Source organism: Mustelus asterias, chromosome 16, assembly GCF_964213995.1.
Source record: "Mustelus asterias chromosome 16, sMusAst1.hap1.1, whole genome shotgun sequence".
NCBI classification, from domain to species: domain Eukaryota; kingdom Metazoa; phylum Chordata; class Chondrichthyes; order Carcharhiniformes; family Triakidae; genus Mustelus; species Mustelus asterias.
The window spans coordinates 8,445,667-8,469,017 of NC_135816.1; the positions used below are offsets into that span (position 1 = coordinate 8,445,667).

Below are 23,351 nucleotides of genomic sequence, written 5' to 3' on the forward strand. Positions count from 1 at the left end.
TTAATGTAAGCCTTAATTGCGACACAAATAAACAGATTTTAAACTAATTCTGGGGAATGAAGCCGGACAGGCGGTTGATGTGTTGGTGCAGGAGCATTTCGGTGATAGCAACCACAACATGGTTCAATTCAAATTTGTTATGGACAAAGATATTGACAAGTTGCAGAAAATGTCTTGGATTGGGGACAGTAGATTTTAACAAAATTAGGCAGGATCTGGCCAAGGTAGACTGGAACGAGTTACTTGTGGGGAAATCTACAGAAGAGGAGTTGGGGGGGGGGGGGGTGTGGTGGGGGGAGGGGGGGGGTTCAAAGATGAAATTGGGACGGTACAGGCCCAACATGTTCCCACTAGGGTAATAGGAAAGTGTAACAAACCCAGAGAACCATGGATGAGCAGAGGAATTCAGGATGCAATGAGAAGGAAAAGAGGCATTTAACAAGTAACAAGTACAGAAAGTACAGCATGAAGCTTAAGAAATCAATTAGGAGAGCAAAGAGGGGATATGAGAAAGCTCTGGCTGGTAAAAGTAGGAAAAATCCTAAGGTAATCTATCAGTATATCTATGAGAAGAGGGTAACCATGGAAAGAGTAGGGCCCATTAGGGACCAAGGGGGAAATCCGTCGGTGGAGGCAGAGGACATTGGTAGGGTGTGAACGAATATTTCACATTTGTCTTCACCCATGAAAATGAGGAGGTAGTTATGGAACTTGTGAAGAGAGACTGTGAGGCTCCAGAGAAAATTATCATAGGGAGTGACAAGGTATTGGACGTATTGGCGAGCTGAAAAGTGGACAAATATCCAGGTCCAGATGAATTGTGTCCCAAGCTATTGTGGGAGGCAAGAAAGGAAATTGCAGGGGTTCTGACATAAATTTTTCATTCCTCTCTGGCCACTAAGGAGGTCATGATGTGGAGATGCCGGCGTTGTACTGGGGTAAACACAGTAAGAGTTTTAACAACACCAGGTTAAAGTCCAACAGGTTTATTTGGTAGCAAATGCCATTTTTGACAACACCAGGTTAAAGTCCAACAGGTTTTTTTTAACAACACCAGGTTAAAGCCCAACAGGTTTGCTGCCAAATAAATCTGTTGGACTCTAACCTGGTGTTGTTAAAACTCTCACTGCGGAGGTGCCAGAGGACTGGAGAACAGCTAGTGTGGTCACACTATTTAAGAAAGTTTGTAGAGACAAGCCGGGGAAGTACAGACCAGTGAGTCTCACGTCTGTACTTGGGAAACTACTGGAGAAGATTCTGAAGGAGTTAAGGTGAACTCATAATTGGCTAAGCGGTAGGAGACAGAGGGTGTGACAGATTGCTGATTTAGTGACCAGTGGTGTACCGCATGGATCAGTGCTCAGTCCCTATTGTTTGTCATTTACATAAACGACATTGATGACTATGTGCGGGTAGGATCAGGACGTTTGCCGATGACACAAAGATTGGCGGGTGGTTAACAGTGAGGTTGAGTGTCTTGGGTTACAGGAAGATAGAGACGAAATGGTCAAATGACAGATGGAATTGAACCCTGAGAAGTGCGAGGTGATGTACTTTGGAAGGAGTAATTTGACAAGGAAGTGTGCTATAAAAGGTCTGACACCGGGAAGCTTCGAAGAACAAAGGGACTTTGGCGTGCTTGTTCACAAATCTTTGAAGGCGGAAAGGCAGGTTAACTGGATAGTGCAAAAGGCGTATGGTGCATTCGCCTTCATCAATCGGGGTACAGATTACAAAAGCAGAGAGGTCATGATGGAGTTGTATAGAACTTTGGTGAGGCCACAGGGGAGTGCTGGTCGCCACATTATAGAAAGGACGTGAACGCACTAGAATGGGTGCAGAGGAGATTCACCAGGATGTTGCCTGGAATGGAATATTTAAGTTATCAGGAGAGGTTAGATGGGCTTGGGTTCTTTTCTGTGGAGCAGGGAAGACTGAGGAACGACCTGATTGAGGTGATCAAGATTATGAGGCGCAAGGACAGATTGGATAGAGAGCAACTGTTCCCCTTAGTTGAAGGGTGAGTTACAAGGGGGCAGAACTTTAAAGTGAGGGGTGGGAGGTTTAAGGGGGATTTGAAGAAAAACGTTTTAACTCAGAGGGTGGTGATGGTCTGAAATGCACTGCCTGGGAGGGTGGTGGAGGCGGGGTACCTCACATCCTTTAAAAAATGCCTGGCACACCATAGCATTCAAGGCTATGGGCAAAATGCTGGCAAGTGGGATTAGGTGGGCAGGCCAGAGCCTTTTATGTGTAGGTGCTGACTCGATGGGCCGAAGGACCTCTTCTGCACTGTAGTCTTCTGTGAATCTGTGATACTTCTTTCACACCGATCTTTGAGCACACATTCGTTTCTCTAATTCTATATGCCCGATGTAGCTTTCGTTGCCTTTGATGCCGTATTTCTTAATGTGGTTCCCAAACTGATTATGCAGCAACTCTTTCCTCACCTTGCCTATGCTGTTGGTATCTACATGCTGTGGAGATGCCGGCGTTGGACTGGGGTAAACACAGTAAGAAGTCTCACAACACCAGGTTAAAGTCCAACAGGTTCATTTGGTAGCAAAATCCACTAGCTTTCGGAGCGCTGCTCCTTCGTCAGGTAAGTGGGAGTTCTGTTCACAAACAGGGCATATAAATACACAAACTCAATTTACAAAATAATGGTTGGAATGCGAATCTTTACAGGTAATCAAGTCTTAATGGTACAGACAATGTGACTGGAGAAAGCATTAAGCACAGGTTAAAGAGATGTGTATTGTCTCCAGACAGGACAGTTAGTGAGATTTTGCAAGCCCAGGCAAGTCGTGGGGGTTACAGATAATGTGACATGAACCCAAGATCCCGTTTGAGGCCGTTCTCATGTGTGCGGAACTTGGCTGTCAGTCTCTGCTCAGCGACTCTGCGTTGTTGTGTGTCGTGAAGGCTGCCTTGGAGAGCGCTTACCCGTTCATTGTCCATTGTCCGCAGCAAACTACACAGCCTTCAGGAGAACATTGACCATGACACCACACAACCCTGCCACAGCAACCTCTACAAGACGTGCCGGATCATCGACGCGGATGCCATCGTCTGAGGTGAGAACACCATGCAACAGGTACATGGTACATTCTCTTGCAACTCGGCCAACGTTGTCTACCTGATACGCTGCAGGAAGGGATGTCCTGCGGCATGGTACATTGGGGAGACCATGCAGATGCAACAACAACGGATGAATGAACACCGCTCGACAATCACCAGGCAAGAGTGTTCTCTTCCTGTTGGAGAACACTTCAGCGGTCACGGGCATTCGGCCTCTGATCTTCGGTTAAGCGTTCTCCAAGGCGGCCTTCACGACACATGACAACGCAGAGTCGCTGAGCAGAGACTGACAGCTAGGTTCCACACACATGAGAACGGCCTCAACCGGGATCTTGGGTTCATGTCACATTATCTGTAACCCCCACGACTTGCCTGGGCTTGCAAAATCTCACTAACTGTCCTGTCTGGAGACAATACACATCTCTTTAACCTGTGCTCAACGCTCTCTCCACTCATATTGTATGTACCTTTAAGACTTGATTACCTGTAAAGATTCGCATTCCAACCATTATTTTGTAAATTGAGTTTGTGTCTTTCTATGCCCTGTTTGCCAACAGAACTCCCACTTACCCGACGAAGGAGCAGCGCTCCGAAAGCTAGTGGATTTTGCTACCATATAAACCTGTTGGACTTTAACCTCGTGTTGTGAGACTTCTTACGGTATCTACATGCGCCATGACAAACTGGACTTTTCTCCGTCCATTCCAAGTTCCTCTTCTGCCGTAAAGACATGTCATGGAACTTAACACGAGACAGGAAACATGGCCTCTGGATTATTATTCTTTGCTGCAGAGAACTGTTTATCCCCAGACTTTACGATCATTACATTCATTTTTGTTCCCCCACTGAAATGATTCCGATGTCTTGACCAGTAATCTCATCAACCATGCAGCGTCCACTCTCGTTCAATCAAGCTGAAATAATTTCAGCGCTGTCGGACAGGTCCCTGCACTTCTGCGCTCCGGTTCCTTTACCTGCTTCACTCGCCGTCAAACACTCCTGACCTTTTCCATGGTGAGTAAATACAGAAGTTGCAGGCAACGATCATCTCCAACAAGAGAGAATCTAACAAAAATCGTCCCTTGACAATAAAAGGCACAACTATCGCGGAATCCCTGTGTCGACATACTGAGGGTTGCAAGAAAGTGAACTGGATGCACCACATAAATAACGTGTCTATAAACGCAGGTCAGCATCTCGGAAGCCAACGGCGAGTAACTCGCCTCCTGACTCCCCAAAGCCTGTCCTCCGTCTATAAGGCAGAAATTAGGAGTGTAATGGAATACTCTCTACTTGCCTGGATGGATGGAACTTCAACAAGAGTCATGGCGCTCAACATCTTCCAAGACAAAAAAAAGCCACTTGAATCATCGGCCATCCACAAACCTTCATTCCCTCGGCCAGCGACGTACAGTGAAAACAGTGTGTAGAATCTGCAAAATGAACTGCAGGAACACATTCAGGAAACCCTTAACATCACTTTCGAAACCCATCACCGCTCCCATAAATGACAAGAGCAGCCAGCACGTGGGAACAACACCAAATGGAAATTCCCTTCGAATCCACTCACCATCTTGACTTCGAAATATGGAGCCAGTTCATAACTATTGCTGGGTCACAATTCTGGAACGGTTACCATCTACACCGCATGGGCTGAAGAGTTCACGAAGGCAGCTCGCCACTACCTTCTCAAGGGAAATTAGGGAAGGGCATTAAATGCTTGTCTACCTAACGAAACCAAAATCCCATAAAAGATTTTTTTTAAAACTGACCAAAGCGGAAGACTTTTCCCTAACGGGTGTGGCGGCCTCCTGATACTAAGTGCAACATTACGCTTCCCGAATGCATCAAAGTATTTGCAGCTCGATCTTCACCTCAATCATTCTGAACCGAAGCTCCTGAAGCCACAGCCACTTACTGCAAACAAGGTTACCTCCTGCTGTGAAGATGCTAATCTTTTATCTTCCATTGCTAAAGGTATAAGTGTTCCTACCTCCCTTTTCTCCATGAAGATGCTTCATAAAATGCAGTTTATTTCAACAACTATTTCATCACCTGCCCTAATATATCCCTCTGTTGCTCAGTTTCAAATCATGTTTGATAACCTTCTTGTGAAATTAAGTGAAAGGCATAATGATAGTTGCTGTTATTCTTTACTTTTTATTTAGTTTACAAGCTAGCTACGATTGCACTTTATGCCTGTTAAATTTAGGGGATTAATTAAGCTAAAGGATCAGTTTTATTTACGCATCTTGACTAAGGAACAATAGAAACTTCATTTTTAGCGTTGCCTGGATCCAAGGATAGGGAAAGGAAAAGTCAACAATTACGTTACCTAGTATGCAGAAGGAAAATTCTCTCTCGAACAAAGAACATGTCTTTCGGCCGTCCAAGACTGCAACGACCATGCTGCCGACTGAACTGAAACCCCCTATGCTTCCGGGGACCATATCCCTCTATTCCCATCCTATTCATGTATTTGTCAAGATGGCCCTTTAAAGCCATTATCGTATCAGTTTCCAGTACCTCCCCCGGCAGCGAGTTCCAGGCACCCAGCACCTTCTGTGTAAAAAGTTGCCTCGTACATCTCCTTTAAACCTTGTCCGTCGCACTTTAAAACAATGCCCTCTACTAATTGACTCCTCCATCCTGGGAAAAAGCTTCTGACTATCCATTCTGTCCATGCCTCTCATAATCTTCCAGGCTTCAATCAGGTCGCCCCTCAACCTCCGTCGTCCCAGTGAGAACAAACCAAGTTTCTCCAACCTCTCCTCAAAGCTAATGCCCTCCATACCATGCAACATCCTCGTAAATTCTTTCTGTACCCTCTCCAAAGCCTCCACATCCTTCTGGTAGTGTGGTGACCAGAATTGAACACTATATTCCAAGTGCGGCCTAACTAATGTTCTATTAATTTGCAACATGTCTTGCCAATTGTAAACTCAGTGCAACGGCCCATGAAGGCAAGCCTGCCACCTGCCTTCCTGACTACCTTCTACACTGCGTTGCCACTTTCAGTGACCTGTGTACCTGTACACCCAGATCCCTCTTAAAGGTTCTGCGATTTACTGTATATTTCCCATCTGTATTTGTCCTTCCAAAATGCATTACCTCACATTTGCCCGGATTAAACCCCATCTGCCATCTCTCCGCTCGAGTCTCCAACTGATCTATATCCTGCCGTGTCCTCCAAACGTCCTAATCGCTATTCGCAAATCCGCCAACCTTTGTGTCATCTGCAAACTTATTAATCAAACCAGTTACATTTTCCTCCAAATCATTTATATATGTTACAAACAGTAAACGTCCCAGCAACGATCCCTGAGGAACGCCACTTGCCACAGCCCTCCATTCAAAAATGCACCTTTCGACAGCAACCCTCTGTCTTCTATGACCACGCCAATTTTGTATCCATCTTGGCAGCTCAAATCTGATTCCGTGCCACTTCACCTCCTGCACCAAGGGATCTTGTCAAAGGCCTAACTGAAGTCCATGTCGACACCATCCACTGCCCTACCCTCCTCAATCATCTTCATCACTTCCTCGAAAAACTCATTCAAGTTACTGAGACACGACCTCCACTTCAGAAAACCATGCTGCCTCTCGATAATACGTCTGTCTCGAAGAATCGTCTGCAATAATTTCCCTACCACTGCCATAAAGCTCACTAGCCTATAGTTACTTGGATTATCCTTGCTACCCTTCTTAAACAAAGGAACAACATTGGCTATTCTCCAATCTTCTGGGACCTCCCCTGTAGCCAGTGAGGATACAAAGATTTCTCCCAAGGGCCCAGCAATTTCCCCCTTGCCTCTCTCAGTATTCTGGGGTGTATCCCATTAGGCCCTTGGGACTTGTCTACCTTAATGTTTCTGAAGAACGCCAATACCTTCTTCTTTTTGATCTCAACATGACCCAAACTCTCTACACACCTTTCTCCAGACTTAACATCCAACAAGCCCTTCGCTTTGGTGAAAACTGAGGCAAAGAACTCATTTAGTACCTCGCCCATTTCCTCTGGCTACATGCATAGATTCCCTCCCCTGTCCTTGAGTGGGCCAAACTTCTCACTTGCTACCCTCTTACCCTTTATATATGTATAAAAAGCCTTGCGATACTCCTTAATCCTGTTGGCCAATTACTTTTCGTGACTCCTTTTCGCCTTCCTTATTCCTTGCTTAAGTTTCTTTCTACTGTCCTTGTATTGCACACTTGCTTCATGTGTTCCCAGCCTCCTGACCTTGACAATGCTTCCTTTTTCTCTTTGACTCCGCGCACAATACCTCTCGTATATTTAAATGGGTAATAATTCACTAACATAAAAACAACAAGAAACATACCCTTCTTCCAAATAACTGTTTGCAGGCTAACATCTCACAGTGTAATCTACGATCTTCATTTTGTTAATTGCAGAAGTCTGTGATTGAGGTTGCTTACTGAGGCTACAGGTTTTCTATAAATTTGCACAATCACCGGCAATTGTGTTCCATATGAAGAATGAAATTGAGTGACCAAAACCCTCTATCATTTAAACCTTCTATCATTTTAAATTTTGGGGAAAATAAATATATTATCAGAAGTTTAATTGTTTTGGTAACTATCTATCTGATAAATCAATACATCAGAGCATTGTATGATTAGAATTGTTCTTCATCAAGTGTATAGATAAAATAATACTTAATCACTTACAATTTCATTATTACATGTTACATTTTTACATGCATAACACATACAGAGAAAAAAAGCTGTGTATCATAATACGTTTGTGTTTTACGCTTGATAACAGTTGTATTTTTCCGAATACAAAAATGCAGTTTTGCTCAGTTCGACCCTACAATAATGAATGAAATCTTACAGAACATCGGTGATCATTTTAGACGAACTTTATAATCCGAGAAGTCCAAATGGAAATATAAATACAAGTTTATATTTTATCTGACACAAACGTCATACATTATAATTTATGAGCTCATTACCAAATTTCGAAAAGCTTTAATATCCTTAGAAACATGCTCGAAAATAGAGGCATTGAACAGAAAATCCTCAAGGACGCAAATAGCGAAGTGATTATCTGGAAGTTGTTGTATTTGTTGTTGATGATGTCATTTAGTCAAAGTTGCCTTCGTCCAAAGTTGGCTGCTCCTTTCTATGCTGTAGCATAAGATACAAAAACTTCACAACATTAACACAAAAAATACGGCTTAACTGAATTGTAAAAATATAATTAATTTATGCATTTCTAGTTACTTGAAAACAAATTGCACACTAAAACTTTAAACCGAGACAATTGGAAACAAATCTAGTGCAATTATGTTTCACGAATATATTGGACAACGTTGCAACAAACAGTGAAACAACTATTTAGACATTTTGGTTTCCAAACATATATGACTTTTGGATGGGACAAAAAGTAAGACATTACGACAGCGCAACCAATGGATAGCTTTTGTCTCGGTTCCTTGGAGCTTGAGGTTGCTGTCAGCCCGGCGTACCAACCAAAATCAGTCCATCATCTAATTCATGTTTAGCTTAGAATATTAGTAGATGCAAAAAATATAATACGCCTTTAAACATGTGATGATATTAGTACTTTTCTGTGATATATTCATCCCGTTCAACATCGAAAGACATATGAAGGGAATAAAAATCAATATCAACTGGCGACGTTCCACTAAACTGCTGACGTTCCCTACTTCTGAGTTACGACAAACTGTTTCAAATTCTAAACGTTTCTTGGTGAATGTAGTACGTCGGTCAAAAAATTAATTTTGCACGAAATTATGCATGTAAATTTTAGTAATGATTTTATTCGTGCAATTTATTTTCGATTATCCATTGGGAAAGAAAAAAATCATTCACGAAAAGAAAGCTGCATGCTAAACTTTTAACCTCCTTTTGGAATTAAAACTATTGCTGATCATAGGCTGTCTGTGATACCAGCCAACATTTGTGTGTTTGTTGAGGCTAAGGGTCTCATTTCAATGTTCTGCACCGCTCTTTAAAATACACGCCTGACTTCACAGCGAACGGTAGAACTAGCTACAGTTTAGAAGACTATTCGCTGGAGTGTGCGTAGTGCATGCAGAGAAAGCTTTCTATTGGCCTTACAGTTCAGGAAATACATTTCATTTGTTGTGGGGCGCCCTGGTGAAACGGGACTACACTCTAGGTTCACAGACGATCCCTGGGTTGCCTTTTCGGAACATTTCTAACTTTCTACAGCCTTCCTGTTGTATATTAATATAATCCCAATATTGCCTCCTTGTGGTCGCCCTGAACAATGTTTGGGGTTCTGGAAGAATCTAGCATATCTTCTTTACATTCTTACCCATGAAATTAAAAAAAAACACAGACCTTTGACGCGACTACGTGATGATTTACATCTGTTATTTGCCCTGATCATGCTGAAGGTCTACCCCGATTTGTCTTGAGTAAAGGGAGAAATTGCAGAATACAAATATCATCCGCAGGGATCACACTGGATCCGTACAAGTGAAAACTTCTCAAATATGATCGGGCACTGGCTAATTTAACCACTTTGATTTTTAAGCAAAATAGATTTCACTGGAATAGACCAAACAAAGATAAGCAACGAGGAAAACACCTGGTTAGCATTTTAAATGAAAATGTTTGTCATTCGAAAACTAAGTTAACTAAACTACTGTGATCCATATCGTACTTTTGAAACGTTTTATTAAAATGCGCGTTAGAAAACGAGGCAAACTTTTGAAAGCTGCACTCACATTCGAAACAATCGTGGCGATGCATGTCAAATTGCTCTCCTCTGCGATGTCTATGACTCAAAGGACTTGTTTCTTCAGCATGTTTTTTCGATGTGTTGGGGGTGGTATCTTTGACTTCACTGCAGGGCAAAGTTGCATCGTAAGGTTTTATGAATAAAAAATCAGTCCCCGGCGAATTCGGAGGTAAATACATTGTGTAATGCTGACGGTCACGAACGGGGATGGTCCTGCCTTCTCCAAGGTAATGAATACTTTCTCCTGGGGTACGACTATGATTATAGCTTTCTCGGGAAGTTGTAATCCCACAACAAATGCCAGAATTGTGACCATAAACATTACGACCTTGCCGAAATTTAACGACGAACAGGATGACGACTGTCACAAAAAATATAAAAGAAGTTGCTCCTAAAATAATGATTAAATACAAATTAACATCCGAAAAATATTCAGTTTTCCTGGGTAGGTCACGGGGTTCTGTAAATGTTTCATTGACATTGCCCATTATTGAAAACACAATGGATACTGTAGTCGAAAGACTTGGCTCCCCATTGTCCTTCACGAGGATATTCAGGTGCTGTGTAGAGAGATCTTGGTCAGCAATTGCGCGAGCTAGTTTGATTTCTCCTGAGTGAAGTTCCAAGTTGATTAGACTGGTGTCCGTGGCTCCAAGTAATTTAAATGAAAGTCGAGCATTCTGGCCAGAATCGGCATCAGACGCGATTATCTTAGTAACCAAATAACCTGCGTATGCTGACTGAGGTACCATCCTCAACGTAGTTGATCCATTCCACATTAGAGGTGAAATAATTACAGGACTGTTATCGTTTTGATCCAGAATAATTACTGTAACTGTAGTGCTGCTACTCAGTTTAGGAATTCCATTATCCTTTGCTTCAACGCGAAATTGGAAACTTTTTAATTGTTCATAGTCAAAAGAACGTAGCGCATACAAGTTCCCACTGTTCGAATGAATATCGATATATATCGGAACAGAAGGATCCTGGTTTTGGTTACCCAGAATAGAATATGTCACGTAAGAATTCTGTGCAAAATCGGAATCCGAAGCCGTAACTATAAAAAATGAAGTACCCGGAGCATTATTCTCTTTCACGTATACAGTATATAAGGGTTGCGTAAATCTTGGCGCATTATCATTTACATCTGACACAGACACTATAATGGTTTTATTTGTGTACAAAGGTGGTGATCCAGCGTCCCATGCTGCTATGGATATGTTATAACACGGAACCATTTCACGGTCCAGTACGCCATCGGTAATCAATTTATATTGGCTCTTCACAGAGGGTTGGAGCTTAAAAGGTATGCCCATGAGAACTTGACAACCAACACGCCCATTTTCTCCAGAATCTATGTCGCTTATACTAACTAAAGCTATGACGGTATCCAGTGCTGCATCTTCAGGGATCGTGTTGGATACTGAGGTCACTTTCACCTCGGGAGCGTTGTCATTCACATCAATTAATTTCACCAGGACTTTAGAATGTCCCGCCAGTGCCAAAGTACCTTTATCAGTAGCTTGTACTTCAATTTCGTAAACATTTGATTTTTCAAAGTCTAGAACTCCTTGAACTTTAATTTCTCCGGTTTCAGCGTTCAAATCGAACAGCTGACGTACCCGTTCAGAGGTATGACTATTGAAAGAGTACTGTACCTCAGCATTTGTCCCTTCGTCTGCATCATTCGCGTTGAGCTTCATGACAAAATAGCCCTCCGCGACATTCTCAAATAAGCTGACTTCATATGTTTCGTGATCGAACACAGGCGCGTTATCATTAGCATCCAGAACTGTAATTATGACTTGGGCTGTACCTGATCGTGCCGGAATCCCACCGTCAATCGCCGTCAAGACGAGATGAAATGTCGATTCCTTTTCTCTGTCCAAAGGCGTCTCCAATATCAACTCAGCAATTTTGCTGCCGTCGCTTCGGGCCTGTATGTTTATGTCGAAGTGCTCGTTGGAACCGATCCGGTAGGTGGCGACGGAGTTTGTGCCCAAGTCCAAATCCTGCGCGCTCTCCAGAGGAAAGCGCGCTCCTGGCGCAAATGACTCTGCGATTTTTACGAAAAGGTTGCTATTTATGAACGTGGGTGAGTTATCATTTATATCCATTATCTCCATGTCAACACTATATATTTCCAAAGGATTTTCTATCACGACTTCAAAAGAAATTAAGCAGGTAGAAAGGTCTTGACAAATTAGTTCTCTGTCAATTCTTTCATTAACAAACAGAATCCCGTTCTTTAAATTTATATCGAGGTATTTATTCCTGCCATCAGTGACGAGACGAAGTTTGCGAACTATCAAATCCCCAATGTTTAGCTTTAAATCTCCAGCCATATTCCCCACAAAGGCACCATGTTCCAGTTCCTCCGGAATCGAATATCGAATTTGCCCAACAACCACTTCAGCCACAACACAGAAGCCAATGAAATAAAACAGGTTACCCGATTGTGCTCGAATAGTCCGTTCATCTGTCATGTCCTATTTTGGGCTGAGATCGATGCGATTGCGAAACTGGAGTTAACCTTCCACCGTATGTGTTCAGCAATTTCTTTGAAAAAATCCACAACACCTCCAGATGACGTTGTAAACGTATGAGAACATGAAAATCGTCCTTTGCCTTGCAGAATAGCGCTGCGAAACGTTCCTGCAGGAGCTCTTTGTCTTTCTGTTCGAGTCTGGTCAGAGATGAAACAGGGGGTAGATCTCTCAGAGCAACCATGCTTTTTATTGGTAGACAGCGTCACTCAGAGTCCAGCCCATTACCAGCAGCCTGTTTCATTAAAGCGAGACTGTTGCAGAGCACGCACAAAACACAATTAATCTTGCACAACCAAAAAGGCATTACTTGCGCAATATTCATTTCAACACCCCCTCCCCATTATAAATATGTATTTAAGAACCAGCATTCACTATTTTTAAAGTGAATGACTGATAATGCTTGTTTTCCCCTCATTGATGTCCGACCTCACAAACGTTTGCGGCAATCAAAAACTGAACATCAAATAATATTTATTTCTCGTAATTTCTGTATACGAGGGTAATATTTGTTGTGATGATGGTCAGGCAAAATATAATTTAAAAACCCTCCTTTGCATGTTGCTCAACATCATTAATCATGCAGTTGCGATATTTTACTGAGAGTACTCTAATGCTATCCTTCCCGGTCCCGAAATGTAACCTGATCTTTGTTGCATTTTACTGCCTGTAATGCAATACAAGTAAGATGCGACGCGGCACAAAAAGGGCGATTCGGCCGCTTAGCACTGTGCCATACTTCGACAGAACTGTGCAATTGATTCCCATACCATAGCTTTTCCCCACAGTCCTGCAACGTAATGCGACTCAAATGAACGGTTCCCTTTTTTCGGTATCGCTAGAAAAAGGGACATGTCGAAACATTTTTTGTCCTGCATCCATCAGGACATTCGCAAGATTACCGAATATAAAGGGGAAAACAATTTATCAATTTAAGATTATCAGTCGAGCTCTCAGTGTGATGCACTTACGCTTGCTGGAAGCTACATATTTGCATGGAGCTCCATTCTTCAATGACAAAATGGAAATGTACACTCATTGAGCCGGTTTTAACTGAACGGAATAGGTGACCGTCGTGATCTGGTTCATTCCTCAGGGAAATGTCTTGTCAATGAGAGTCAACCTGCCTGGTTTAATTTAAACAATGTTTGGCAGTTAACTATCACTCATCAGTCAACTGGCATTATACATAACATTGCCTCTAACAATCAGCGCATGTTTGCCAACCAATTGGCACCTCTTCTCATCAAGTACCAGTTGTTGTTCCTTTTCAATTTGGTGATCTTGCGAATGTTCTGATGAGTATCAAATATCAGATTGCCTTTTGGAGTCTCATCAGCCTAAGCCATTTCTTACGTAGGCAGCCCAATGTGACAACACAATAAGAACTGCCACTTAACCTGAAGAACACAGATACAATTTAGAAAAAGTGTTGAGACGTTTCAAGGAAGTATGGGTTCGGCTTAAGCGGGAAAAATGTACACTTCAGTCCGAAGAAGTTACCTATGGGATTCAGGGTCAATTCGCATGTCTACATTCTTTAGAAGAAGAGGTCAAAGCTATCAAGGAGGTCCCACACTCAATACATGTACACTCGCTGAAATAATTGCTGGGTACTTTCAAATATTTTGGCAGATTTTTAAAGAACGTATCCACCAATTTAACCCCAGATAACCAACTATTAAAAACACTAAAGAGGGGAATGAGCCGTAGAACAGAAGGGAACTTCGCAAAAGTTAAACATGTACCGCAGTCATCTGCCTTGCTGGTTTAGTTTCACTCAAGCAAATCGTTAATAGTAACCTGCCATGTTTCACCGTATGGAGCGGGTGCTGTGTTATCTCATCGGATGCTGATCCTCCAATTGTCAAAAGTAGAAAGTTGGATTTCCCCTGTGGAGACACGGAGTGACAGTAGGGTCGAGCGTTATAGTTCCAGTCCAAGGGAGACGACTCCTGCTACAAGAATTCCATGACTCTCAGCCAGGTCAAACTAAAATGAAGGCCCTTGTCCGGAGTTATGTTTGGTGGCCGAGCATTAACAAGGAAATCGAATGGATGGTAAATAAATTCTCCAGTTGTGAAGTTCAGCAGGCTTAATCACCACCAGCGAATTTGCACACTTGGTCGTGGCCAGGTTGTCCACGGGCGAGGGTACACATAGCTTTTGTAAGCCCATTGTCGGTCATATATTTCTAAAGCTACACTCAAAGTGGTTAGATGTACAACTGATGAAATCAACAACAGCCACGGCTACCATTGACAAGTCAAGGGAGATATTTGCTATCCATGGCATTCTAGAAGTGGTGATGTCAGACAACAGCACGTTATTCAGGGTGGAAGAATTCAAAAAGAAAATCTCAAGTTCAATGGCATTCGCCATGTGAGGTCAGCACTCTGCATCAAATAGGCTGGCAGTGCGGGTGGTACAAACATGTAACGCAGCAACGAAAGGGTAGGTGAACAGGCCCCTGCCTTTATGCATAGCCAGCTTTCCCTTATCAAATATCACCACCACAACTATGACCACAGGGAACAGACCAGCTAAGCCACTGATGGGACGTCAGTTATGAACACGATTGGACATGATATACCCAACTTTGGCGTGATTGTGGAGGCTAGGCAAGGGTAAATAACGATGCAGGAAGAAAACGCTGAGTGTTTAAAGAGGAGGATGCCCTCTATGTTAGAAACATTTCAGCAGGGCCAGAATGCATGCCTGGCAAAGTGAACAGGACCGGTGTACTACATCGTGGAGGTACGAGGCTGCAGGCTTCGGAAACACGTGGGTGATCTGAACAGGAGAGCAGGGATACCCAGGTGATCCCTGCTGTGCGGCTGGCATAGTGGCACAGCGGTTGGCGTTGCTGTTTCACAGTGCCAGGGACCCTGGTTTGATTCCAGCTTTCGGTGATTGTGTGGAGTTTGCACATTCTCCCCGTGTATACGTGGGTTTCTCCACGTGCATAGGTTCCCTCCCACACTCCAGGAGGTAAAAGGTTGCAAAAGGTTGGATCTCATGGGATAAGGGGGGGGGGGTGGCTAGATGGGTGGACAACTGGTTTGGTCACAGAAGACAGAGGGTGGTAGTGGAAGGGTCTTTTTCCGGCTGGAGGCCTGTGACTAGTGATGTTCCAAGTGGCTCTGTATTGGGACCTCTGCTGTTTGTGATTTATATAAACGACCTGGAAGAAGGTGTAACTGGGGTGATCAGTAAGTTTGCGGACGACACAAAATTGGCAGGACTTGCAGATAGTGAGGAGCATTCTCAGAAGCTACAGAAGGATATAGATAGGCTGGAAATTTGGGCCAAGAAATGGCAGATGGAGCTCAATTCAGATCAATGCGAAGTGATGCATTTTGGTAGAAATAATGTAGGGAGGAGCTATACGAAAAATGGCAGAACCATAAAGGTTTAGATACGCAGAGGGACCTGGGTGTGCAAGTCCACAGATCCTTGAAGGTGACGTCACAGGTGGAGAAGGTGGTGAAGAAGGCATATGGCATGCTTTCCTTTATAGCACGGGGCATAGAGTATAAAAGTTGGGGTCTGATGTTGCAGTTGATAGAACATTGGTTCGGCCGCATTTGGAATACTGCGTCCAGTTCTGGTCGCCACTCTACCAGAAGGACGTGGAGGCTTTGGAGAGAGCACAGAGGAGGTTTACCGGGATGTTGCCTGGTATGGAGGGGCTTAGTTTTGAGGAGAGATTGGGTAAACTGGGGTTGTTCTCCCTGGAAAGACGGAGGATGAGGGGGGACTTAATAGAGGTGTATAAAATTATGAAAGGCATAGATAGGGTGAACGGTGGGAAGCTTTTCCCCAGGTCGGTGGTGACGTTCACGAGGGGTCATAGGTTCAAGGTGAAGGGGGGGGGGGGGGGGAGGTTTAACTCAGATATCAGAAGGACACATTATACACAGAGGGTGGTGCGGGCCTGGAATGCGCTGCCAGGCAAGGTGGTGGAGGCGGACACACTGGGAACGTTTAAGACTTATCTAGATAGGTATATGAACGGAGTGGGAATGGAGGGATACAAAAGAATGGTCTAGTTTGGACCAGAGAGCGGCACGGGCTTGGAGGGCCGAAGGGCCTGTTCCTGTGCTGTATTGTTCTTTGTTTGTTCTTTGTTCTTTGTGTGCAAGTTGCATTAATTAACCCTGAGTGTCCGAAGATATGTCGGCTTAGTGGATTAGCAGTATAAATATCTGTGTTACGGAGATAGCACCTGGGTAAGATGGTCTGTCGAAGAGACAATGCAGACGCAATGAGTCGAATTGCCTCCTTGCGAAACTGTGGTCATTCTTAAGTCTATGATTCATTGATTCTTTGCTTGTTCAAGGCTGCTAAGTCTGGATACTGTAATTTCGGTGGACAATGTGGAGCCTCAACAGCCTTTAAGGGAGGAGTCGGAGAAGCCTCAGCTGCCGAAGAGCCACTGGATCCTGGGCCTGCCGTTCTTGTCTGTCTTGCCTTGCCCCTTAAACACGGACCAGCCTGCCATTGAAATAAGGCGCTGAAATAGAGCCTTGAAGGCCCCGGACTATTTTAAACTTTGATGAGCATTTGAGAGGTTTTCCTGGATGCGTTTTAAACATGAAAGCCTGTGATGGACTACTAATGTTCTTCTTTGTTTCTCCTCAGGAATGTCAGATTTTGGCGGGCAGGTGTGTTATAGGGCGCCGCTTGAAAGTCCTGTTACGTAACCGGCCAGGACCCTCTGGATTACTCCGGAGGAAAACTGGGCCAATCGCTGGAGGGTGCGGACCGTGAACTGAGGACGGACTAGCTATTGGAGCGCGGGAATCCAGAGCAGCAGTCACACTAGTTTATTTGTACCTTGTTCGTTCTGGACGCAGACACTCTGTTGGCAATAAAGCATTTTAGTTTCAAACTTCATCGAGTCGCTCTCGATCTATTACAGCAGTCATTTGTTATTTCCTTTCATACATCCTTGTTAGCTGTCCCTTATTTCGTGACACTTCTTCAATTGAGCATAGATTTTGTCCTTGGGAATGGACGCCAGTAGCTTTCCAGACCAACCAGCATTAGATTACTGCGATTCATTTACTTTCATTGTTGAATCAGAATGCAACTGGAAACCAAATCTACATCCAAATTGGACTGAAAGAGTGTGGCACGATGTTCTGATAGATCCATCCTAGCTTTCCTTCGCAACCACGGATGCACCTTAAACAGCCAGATAATATTGAGTGATGCCAAAAAATCTGACTCCTGCATTTCAGTGCATTTTTCTCCTTATCAATTGCAGCAACCGCCCCCTGTTGCACTGCACTCAACCTCTTCTTTTTCATTCAATAATTCAGGAATGTCAGGTGTATCCACAACACAATTTAATTTTGTGACTGGAATAAACAATTCCTTTAACTAACAATTTACTTTTACACAGCGAATGATATTTGGCTTTCCTTTAATGTGGGAGCCATCATTCTAAAACAGTTATTTTGCCAGTGTTATATTACTTTTTAATCAACATTGTCTGTGCTGTTTATTGGGTATTGCCAGTAAGAGTTTTAACAACACCAGGTTAAAGTCCAACACGTTTATTTGGTAGCAAATGCCATTAGCTTTCGGAGTGCTTCTCCTTCATCAGATGGAGTGGAAATCTGCACTCAAACAGGGCACAGAGACACAAAATCAAGTTACAGAATACTGATTAGAATGCGAATCTCTACAGCCAACCAGGTCTTAAAGATACAGACAATATGAATGGAGGGAGCATTAAGCACAGGTTAAAGAGATGTGTATTGTCTTCAGAGAGGACAGCCAGTGAGATTTTGCAAGTCCAGCAGGCAAGCTGTGGGGGTTACTGATATTGTGACATAAACCCAACATCCCGGTTTAGGCCGTCCTCATGTGTGCGGAACTTGGCTATCAGTTTCTGCTCAGCGACACTGCGCTGTCGTGTGTCGTGAAGGCCGCCTTGGAGAATGCTTACCTGAAGATCAGAGGCTGAATGCCCGTGACCGCTGAAGTGCTCCCCCACAGAAAGAGAACAGTCTTGCCTGGTGATTGTGGAGCGGTGTTCATTCATCCGTTGTCGTGGCGTCTGCATGGTTTCCTCAATGTACCATGCCTCGGGACATCCTTTCCTGCAGCGTATCAGGTAGACAACGTTGGCCGAGTTGCAAGAGTAGGTACCATGTACCTGGTAGATTCTGTTCTCACGTGAGATTGGGTTGGGGGTGTACTACAGGCCCCCAACAGCCCAAGGGAAGTGGAAGAACGGATATGTCAGGAGATACTGGATAGGTGCAGGAAAAATAGGGTTGTTGTAGTGGGAGACTTCAATTTCCCTGGTATAGACTGGAAATCGCTGAGAGCTGGGACGCTGAATGGGGAGGAATTTGTAAAATGAGTACAGGAGGGTTCTTTGGAACAATATGTAGATAGCCCGACTAGAGAGGGGGCTATGCTGGACCTAATACTAGGGATTGAGCCCGGTCAGGTCTTCAACGTTTCGGTAGGGGAACATGTGGCAAATAGTGACCACAATTCTGTTAGCTTTAGGATAGTGATGGAAAAGGATGAGTGGTGTCCCAAGGGTAAGGTGTTGGATTGGGGGAAGGCTAACTTTAGTGGGATTAGGCAGAAATTGGCAGCTGTTGATTGGGAGAGGCTGTTTGAGGGTAAATCCACATCTGGCATGTGGGAGTCTTTTAAGGAACAGTTGTTAGGGCTACAGGACAGGCATGTGCCTGTAAAAAAGAAGGATAGGGAGGGTAGGATTCGAGAACCGTGGATAACCAGGGAAATTGAGGGACTGGTCAAAAAGAAAAGAGAGGCATATGTTAGGTCCAGGCAGCTAAAAGCGGAGGGAACTCTGGAGGAGTACAAAGAAAGTAGGAAAGAACTCAAACGGGGAATCAGAAGGGCAAAAAGGGGTCACGAAATGTCCTTGGCAGACAGGATTAAGGAGAATCCCAAGGCATTTTATTCATACGTTACGAACAAAATGGTTGTCAGGGAAAAAATCGGACCTCTCAGGGACAAAAGTGGGGAATTATGCTTGGAGCCCAAAGAAGTAGGGGAGATCCTAAATGAATACTTAGCGTCGGTATTCACAAAGGAGAGGGGTGTGTTGACTGGGAGTGTCTCGGACGGGAGTGTTGACCCGTTAGAGAAAATCTCCATTACAAGGGAGGAAGTGTTAGGTTTGTTAGAGAATATAAAGACTGACAAACCCCCAGGGCCTGATGAAATCTATCCAAGGCTGCTCAGGGAGACGAGAGATGAAATCGCTGGGCCTCTGACGCAAATCTTTGTCTCGTCACTGGACGCAGGTGAGGTCCCAGAGGATTGGAGGATAGCTAATGTGGTCCCGTTATTTAAGAAGGGTAGGAAGGATAACGCAGGTAATTATAGGCCAGTGAGCTTGACATCCGTGGTGGGGAAGTTGTTGGAGAAGATTCTTAGAGATAGGATGTATGCCCATTTAGAAAGGAATAAACTCATTAACGATAGTCAGCATGGATTTGTGAGAGGGAGGTCATGCCTCACTAACCTGGTGGAGTTTTTTGAAGAAGTGACCAGAATGGTTGACGAGGGAAGGGCCGTGGATGTCATCTATATGGACTTTAGTAAAGCGTTTGATAACGTCCCTCATGGTAGGCTGGTGAAAAAGGTTGGATCTCATGGGATAAAGGGGGAGGTGGCTAGATGGGTGGAGAATTGGCTTGGTCACAGAAGACAGAGGGTGGTAGTGGAAGGGTCTTTTTTCCGGCTGGAGGCCTGTGACTAGTGGTGTTCCGCACGGCTCTGTATTGGGACCTCTGCTGTTTGTGATTTATATAAACGATCTGGAAGAAGGTGTAACTGGGGTGATCAGTAAGTTTGCGGATGACACAAAATTGGCAGGACTTGCAGATAGTGAGGAGCATTGTCAGAAGCTACAGAAGGATATAGATAGGCTGGAAATTTGGGCAAAGAAATGGCAGATGGAGCTCAATCCTGATGAATGCGAAGTGATGCATTTTGGTAGAAATAATGTAGGGAGGAGCTATACGATAAATGGCAGAACCATAAAGTGTGTAGATTCGCAGAGGGACCTGGCTGTGCAAGTCCACAGATCCTTGAAGGTGACGTCACAGGTGGAGAAGGTGGTGAAGAAGGCATATGACATGCTTGCCTTTATAGGATGTGGCATAGAGTATAAAAGTTGGGGTCTGATGTTGCAGTTGATAGAACATTGGTTCGGCCGCATTTGGAATACTGCGTCCAGTTCTGGTCGCCACACTACCAGAAGGACGTGGAGGCTTTGGAGAGAGCACAGAGGAGGTTTACCGGGATGTTGCCTGGTATGGAGGGGCTTAGTTTTGAGGAGAGATTGGGTAAACTGGGGTTGTTCTCCCTGGAAAGACGTAGGATGAGGGGAGACTTAATAGAGGTGTATAAAATTATGAAAGGCATAGATAGGGTGAACGGTGGGAAGCTTTTCCCCAGGTCGGTGGTGACGTTCACGAGGGGTCATAGGTTCAAGGTGAAGGGGGGAAGGTTTAACACAGATATCAGAAGGACATATTTTACACAGAGGGTGGTGGGGGCTTGGAATGCGCTGCCAGGCAAGGTGGTGGAGGCGGACACACTGGGAACGTTTAAGACTTATCCAGACAGCCATATGAACGGAGTGGGAATGGAGGGATACAAAAGAATGGTCTAGTTTGGACCAGGGAGCGGCACGGGCTTGGAGGGCCGAAGGGCCTGTTCCTGTGCTGTATTGTTCTATGTTCTTGTTCTTTGAGATGATGGACTCATTCGATCACTTTACGGATGAGCGGGAGTAAACTGATGGGATAGTAATTCCCTGGTTGTCTTTGTTCTTCGTCTTTCTTACAGTCATGATGTGGAGATGCCGGCGTTGGACTGGGGTAAACACAGTAAGAAGTTTAACAACACCAGGTTAAAGTCCAACAGGTTTATTTGGTAGCAAAAGCCACACAAGCTTTCGGAGCTCTAAGCCCCTTCTTCAGGTGAGTGGGAATTCTGTTCACAAACAGAGCTTATAAAGACACAGACTCAATTTACATGAATAATGGTTGGAATGCGAATACTTACAACTGATCAAGTCTTTAAGAAACAAAACAATGTGAATGGAGAGAGCATCAAGACAGGCTAAAAAGATGTGTATTGTCTCCAGACAAGACAGCCAGTGAAACTCTGCAGGTCCACGCAACTGTGGGAGTTACAAATAGTGTGACATGAACCCAATGTCACACTATTTGTAACTCCCACAGTTGCGTGGACCTGCAGAGTTTCACTGGCTGTCTTGTCTGGAGACAATACACATCTTTTTAGCCTGTCTTGATGCTCTCTCCATTCACATTGTTTTGTTTCTTAAAGACTTGATTAGTTGTAAGTATTCGCATTCCAACCATTATTCGTGTAAATTGAGTCTGTGTCTTTATAAGCTCTGTTTGTGAACAGAATTCCCACTCATCTGAAGAAGGGGCTTAGAGCTCCGAAAGCTTGTGTGGCTTTTGCTACCAAATAAACCTGTTGGACTTTAACCTGGTGTTGTTAAACTTCTTACTGTCTTTCTTACAGGACATACCTGGGCAGTTTTCCACATTGCCGGGTAAATGCCAATGTTGTAGCTGTACTAGAAAAGCTTGTCGAGAGGAGCGGCAAGTTCTTGACACAGTTGTTCAGGATTATTGTCGGAATACTGTGAGGACCCATAACCTTTGCAGTCTCCTCCGCCTTCAGCTGGTTCTTGATATCACGTGCAGTGAATCGAATGGGTGAAGACTGGCATCTGTGAATTTGCGGAGTTCTGGACAGACCTACTTTCTGCATGATGTTTGTGTCCTCACCTTTTACATTTGCATGAATTACACAGTAGCCCTGTGTCAGGCTTGCTCAGGCTTATGGTATCTTCCTATCACTCAACATACATGGACTGCTGGTAATTAGTGTCAGAGTTTATTTTAATATTTATCGTATATTTCCTTAGTGATAATGTTACCTTACCTAATTCATGTCGCTCGACCTTGAATTCTTGAACGGAGATAATTGACTTTAAACGGATCTGCATTACGCATGATTCTGTGACGTCATAATGGCTCAATTCCCACTTTTTTCAAGGAAGCTTTAATCGCTAAATCAATAGACACAGTATATATGGCATTCCTTCTCGTCACCTTTTTCGCTTGGCCAATTATGGGTAATTGCCCGAGTTCCTGAGAATGTTCCTGAGAAAACTCTTTTCCACTTCACATATATTTTTCATGTAGAAGTCCAGAGATGCCGATCGAATGAGCGAATCGGCTTAGTAATATGTTGGATATTTTCACGGAGGACTTTGTCATAGCGCTTTGATCTGTTATTTCCCCCCTATTTCCTGCCACTTGCCCCTCTGTTTCGCATTGTTCGCTGTTACTGCAGTTAATCCATATACACATTAGACTCGGCGCAGCCGTCAAGCGTCAGCTTTCGCCGAGTCGGTACTTCGCTGTCCTCGTCTTCATTTGAAATTTTCGGCACTCATCACGGGAACTGATTGGCATTTCCCTCCCTGACTGTGCTCTTGTTTTATTCTGCCTTCCGTGCTGCCCGGTCCAATGTAAAACGGAATGTCCCAAGAATGGGTCGCGACTGAGAACATCGTATTTGGTTAGATTCTCAGTGTTGGCAGTGCGCATGGTGAACCAGGGCAACAGGTACTGGAGTGAAAGATGAAGAGGCAGCTGGTCTGCATCATGGTAACTTTCACTAGCACTGACATTAAAAAGAACATCTGGATCATATGAAACGGGTAAGAGGTGAACTCCCAATTGCGTGCTGCTGAAATTTTCCCATCTGTCAAACAAAAGATTCCTCATCAGGTACCGTCGATTCTTCAGACTCCCTCATCTACTCATGATCAGCTGACTTATTAAATAATCTTAAATCATTACTGGGACATGGAGATCGCTCGTCAGGTCAGCATTTATTGCTCATCCCAAAGT

The 23,351-nt window shown here is 44.0% G+C and overlaps 1 protein-coding gene across 1 annotated transcript; it reads right to left on the reverse strand.

Annotated features, from left to right (window-relative positions):
- Window positions 1-7,714: 7,714 nt before the first annotated feature.
- LOC144505432 (protocadherin alpha-C2-like) lies at window positions 7,715-12,520 on the reverse strand. The gene is made up of 2 exons (XM_078231541.1): window positions 9,825-12,520; window positions 7,715-8,232 (listed from the first exon to the last, which is right to left on the reverse strand). The coding sequence occupies exons 1-2, from the start codon at window positions 12,322-12,324 to the stop codon at window positions 8,228-8,230; spliced, it is 2,505 nt and encodes an 834-aa protein (XP_078087667.1). The 5' UTR covers window positions 12,325-12,520; the 3' UTR covers window positions 7,715-8,227.
- Window positions 12,521-23,351: the final 10,831 nt, after the last annotated feature.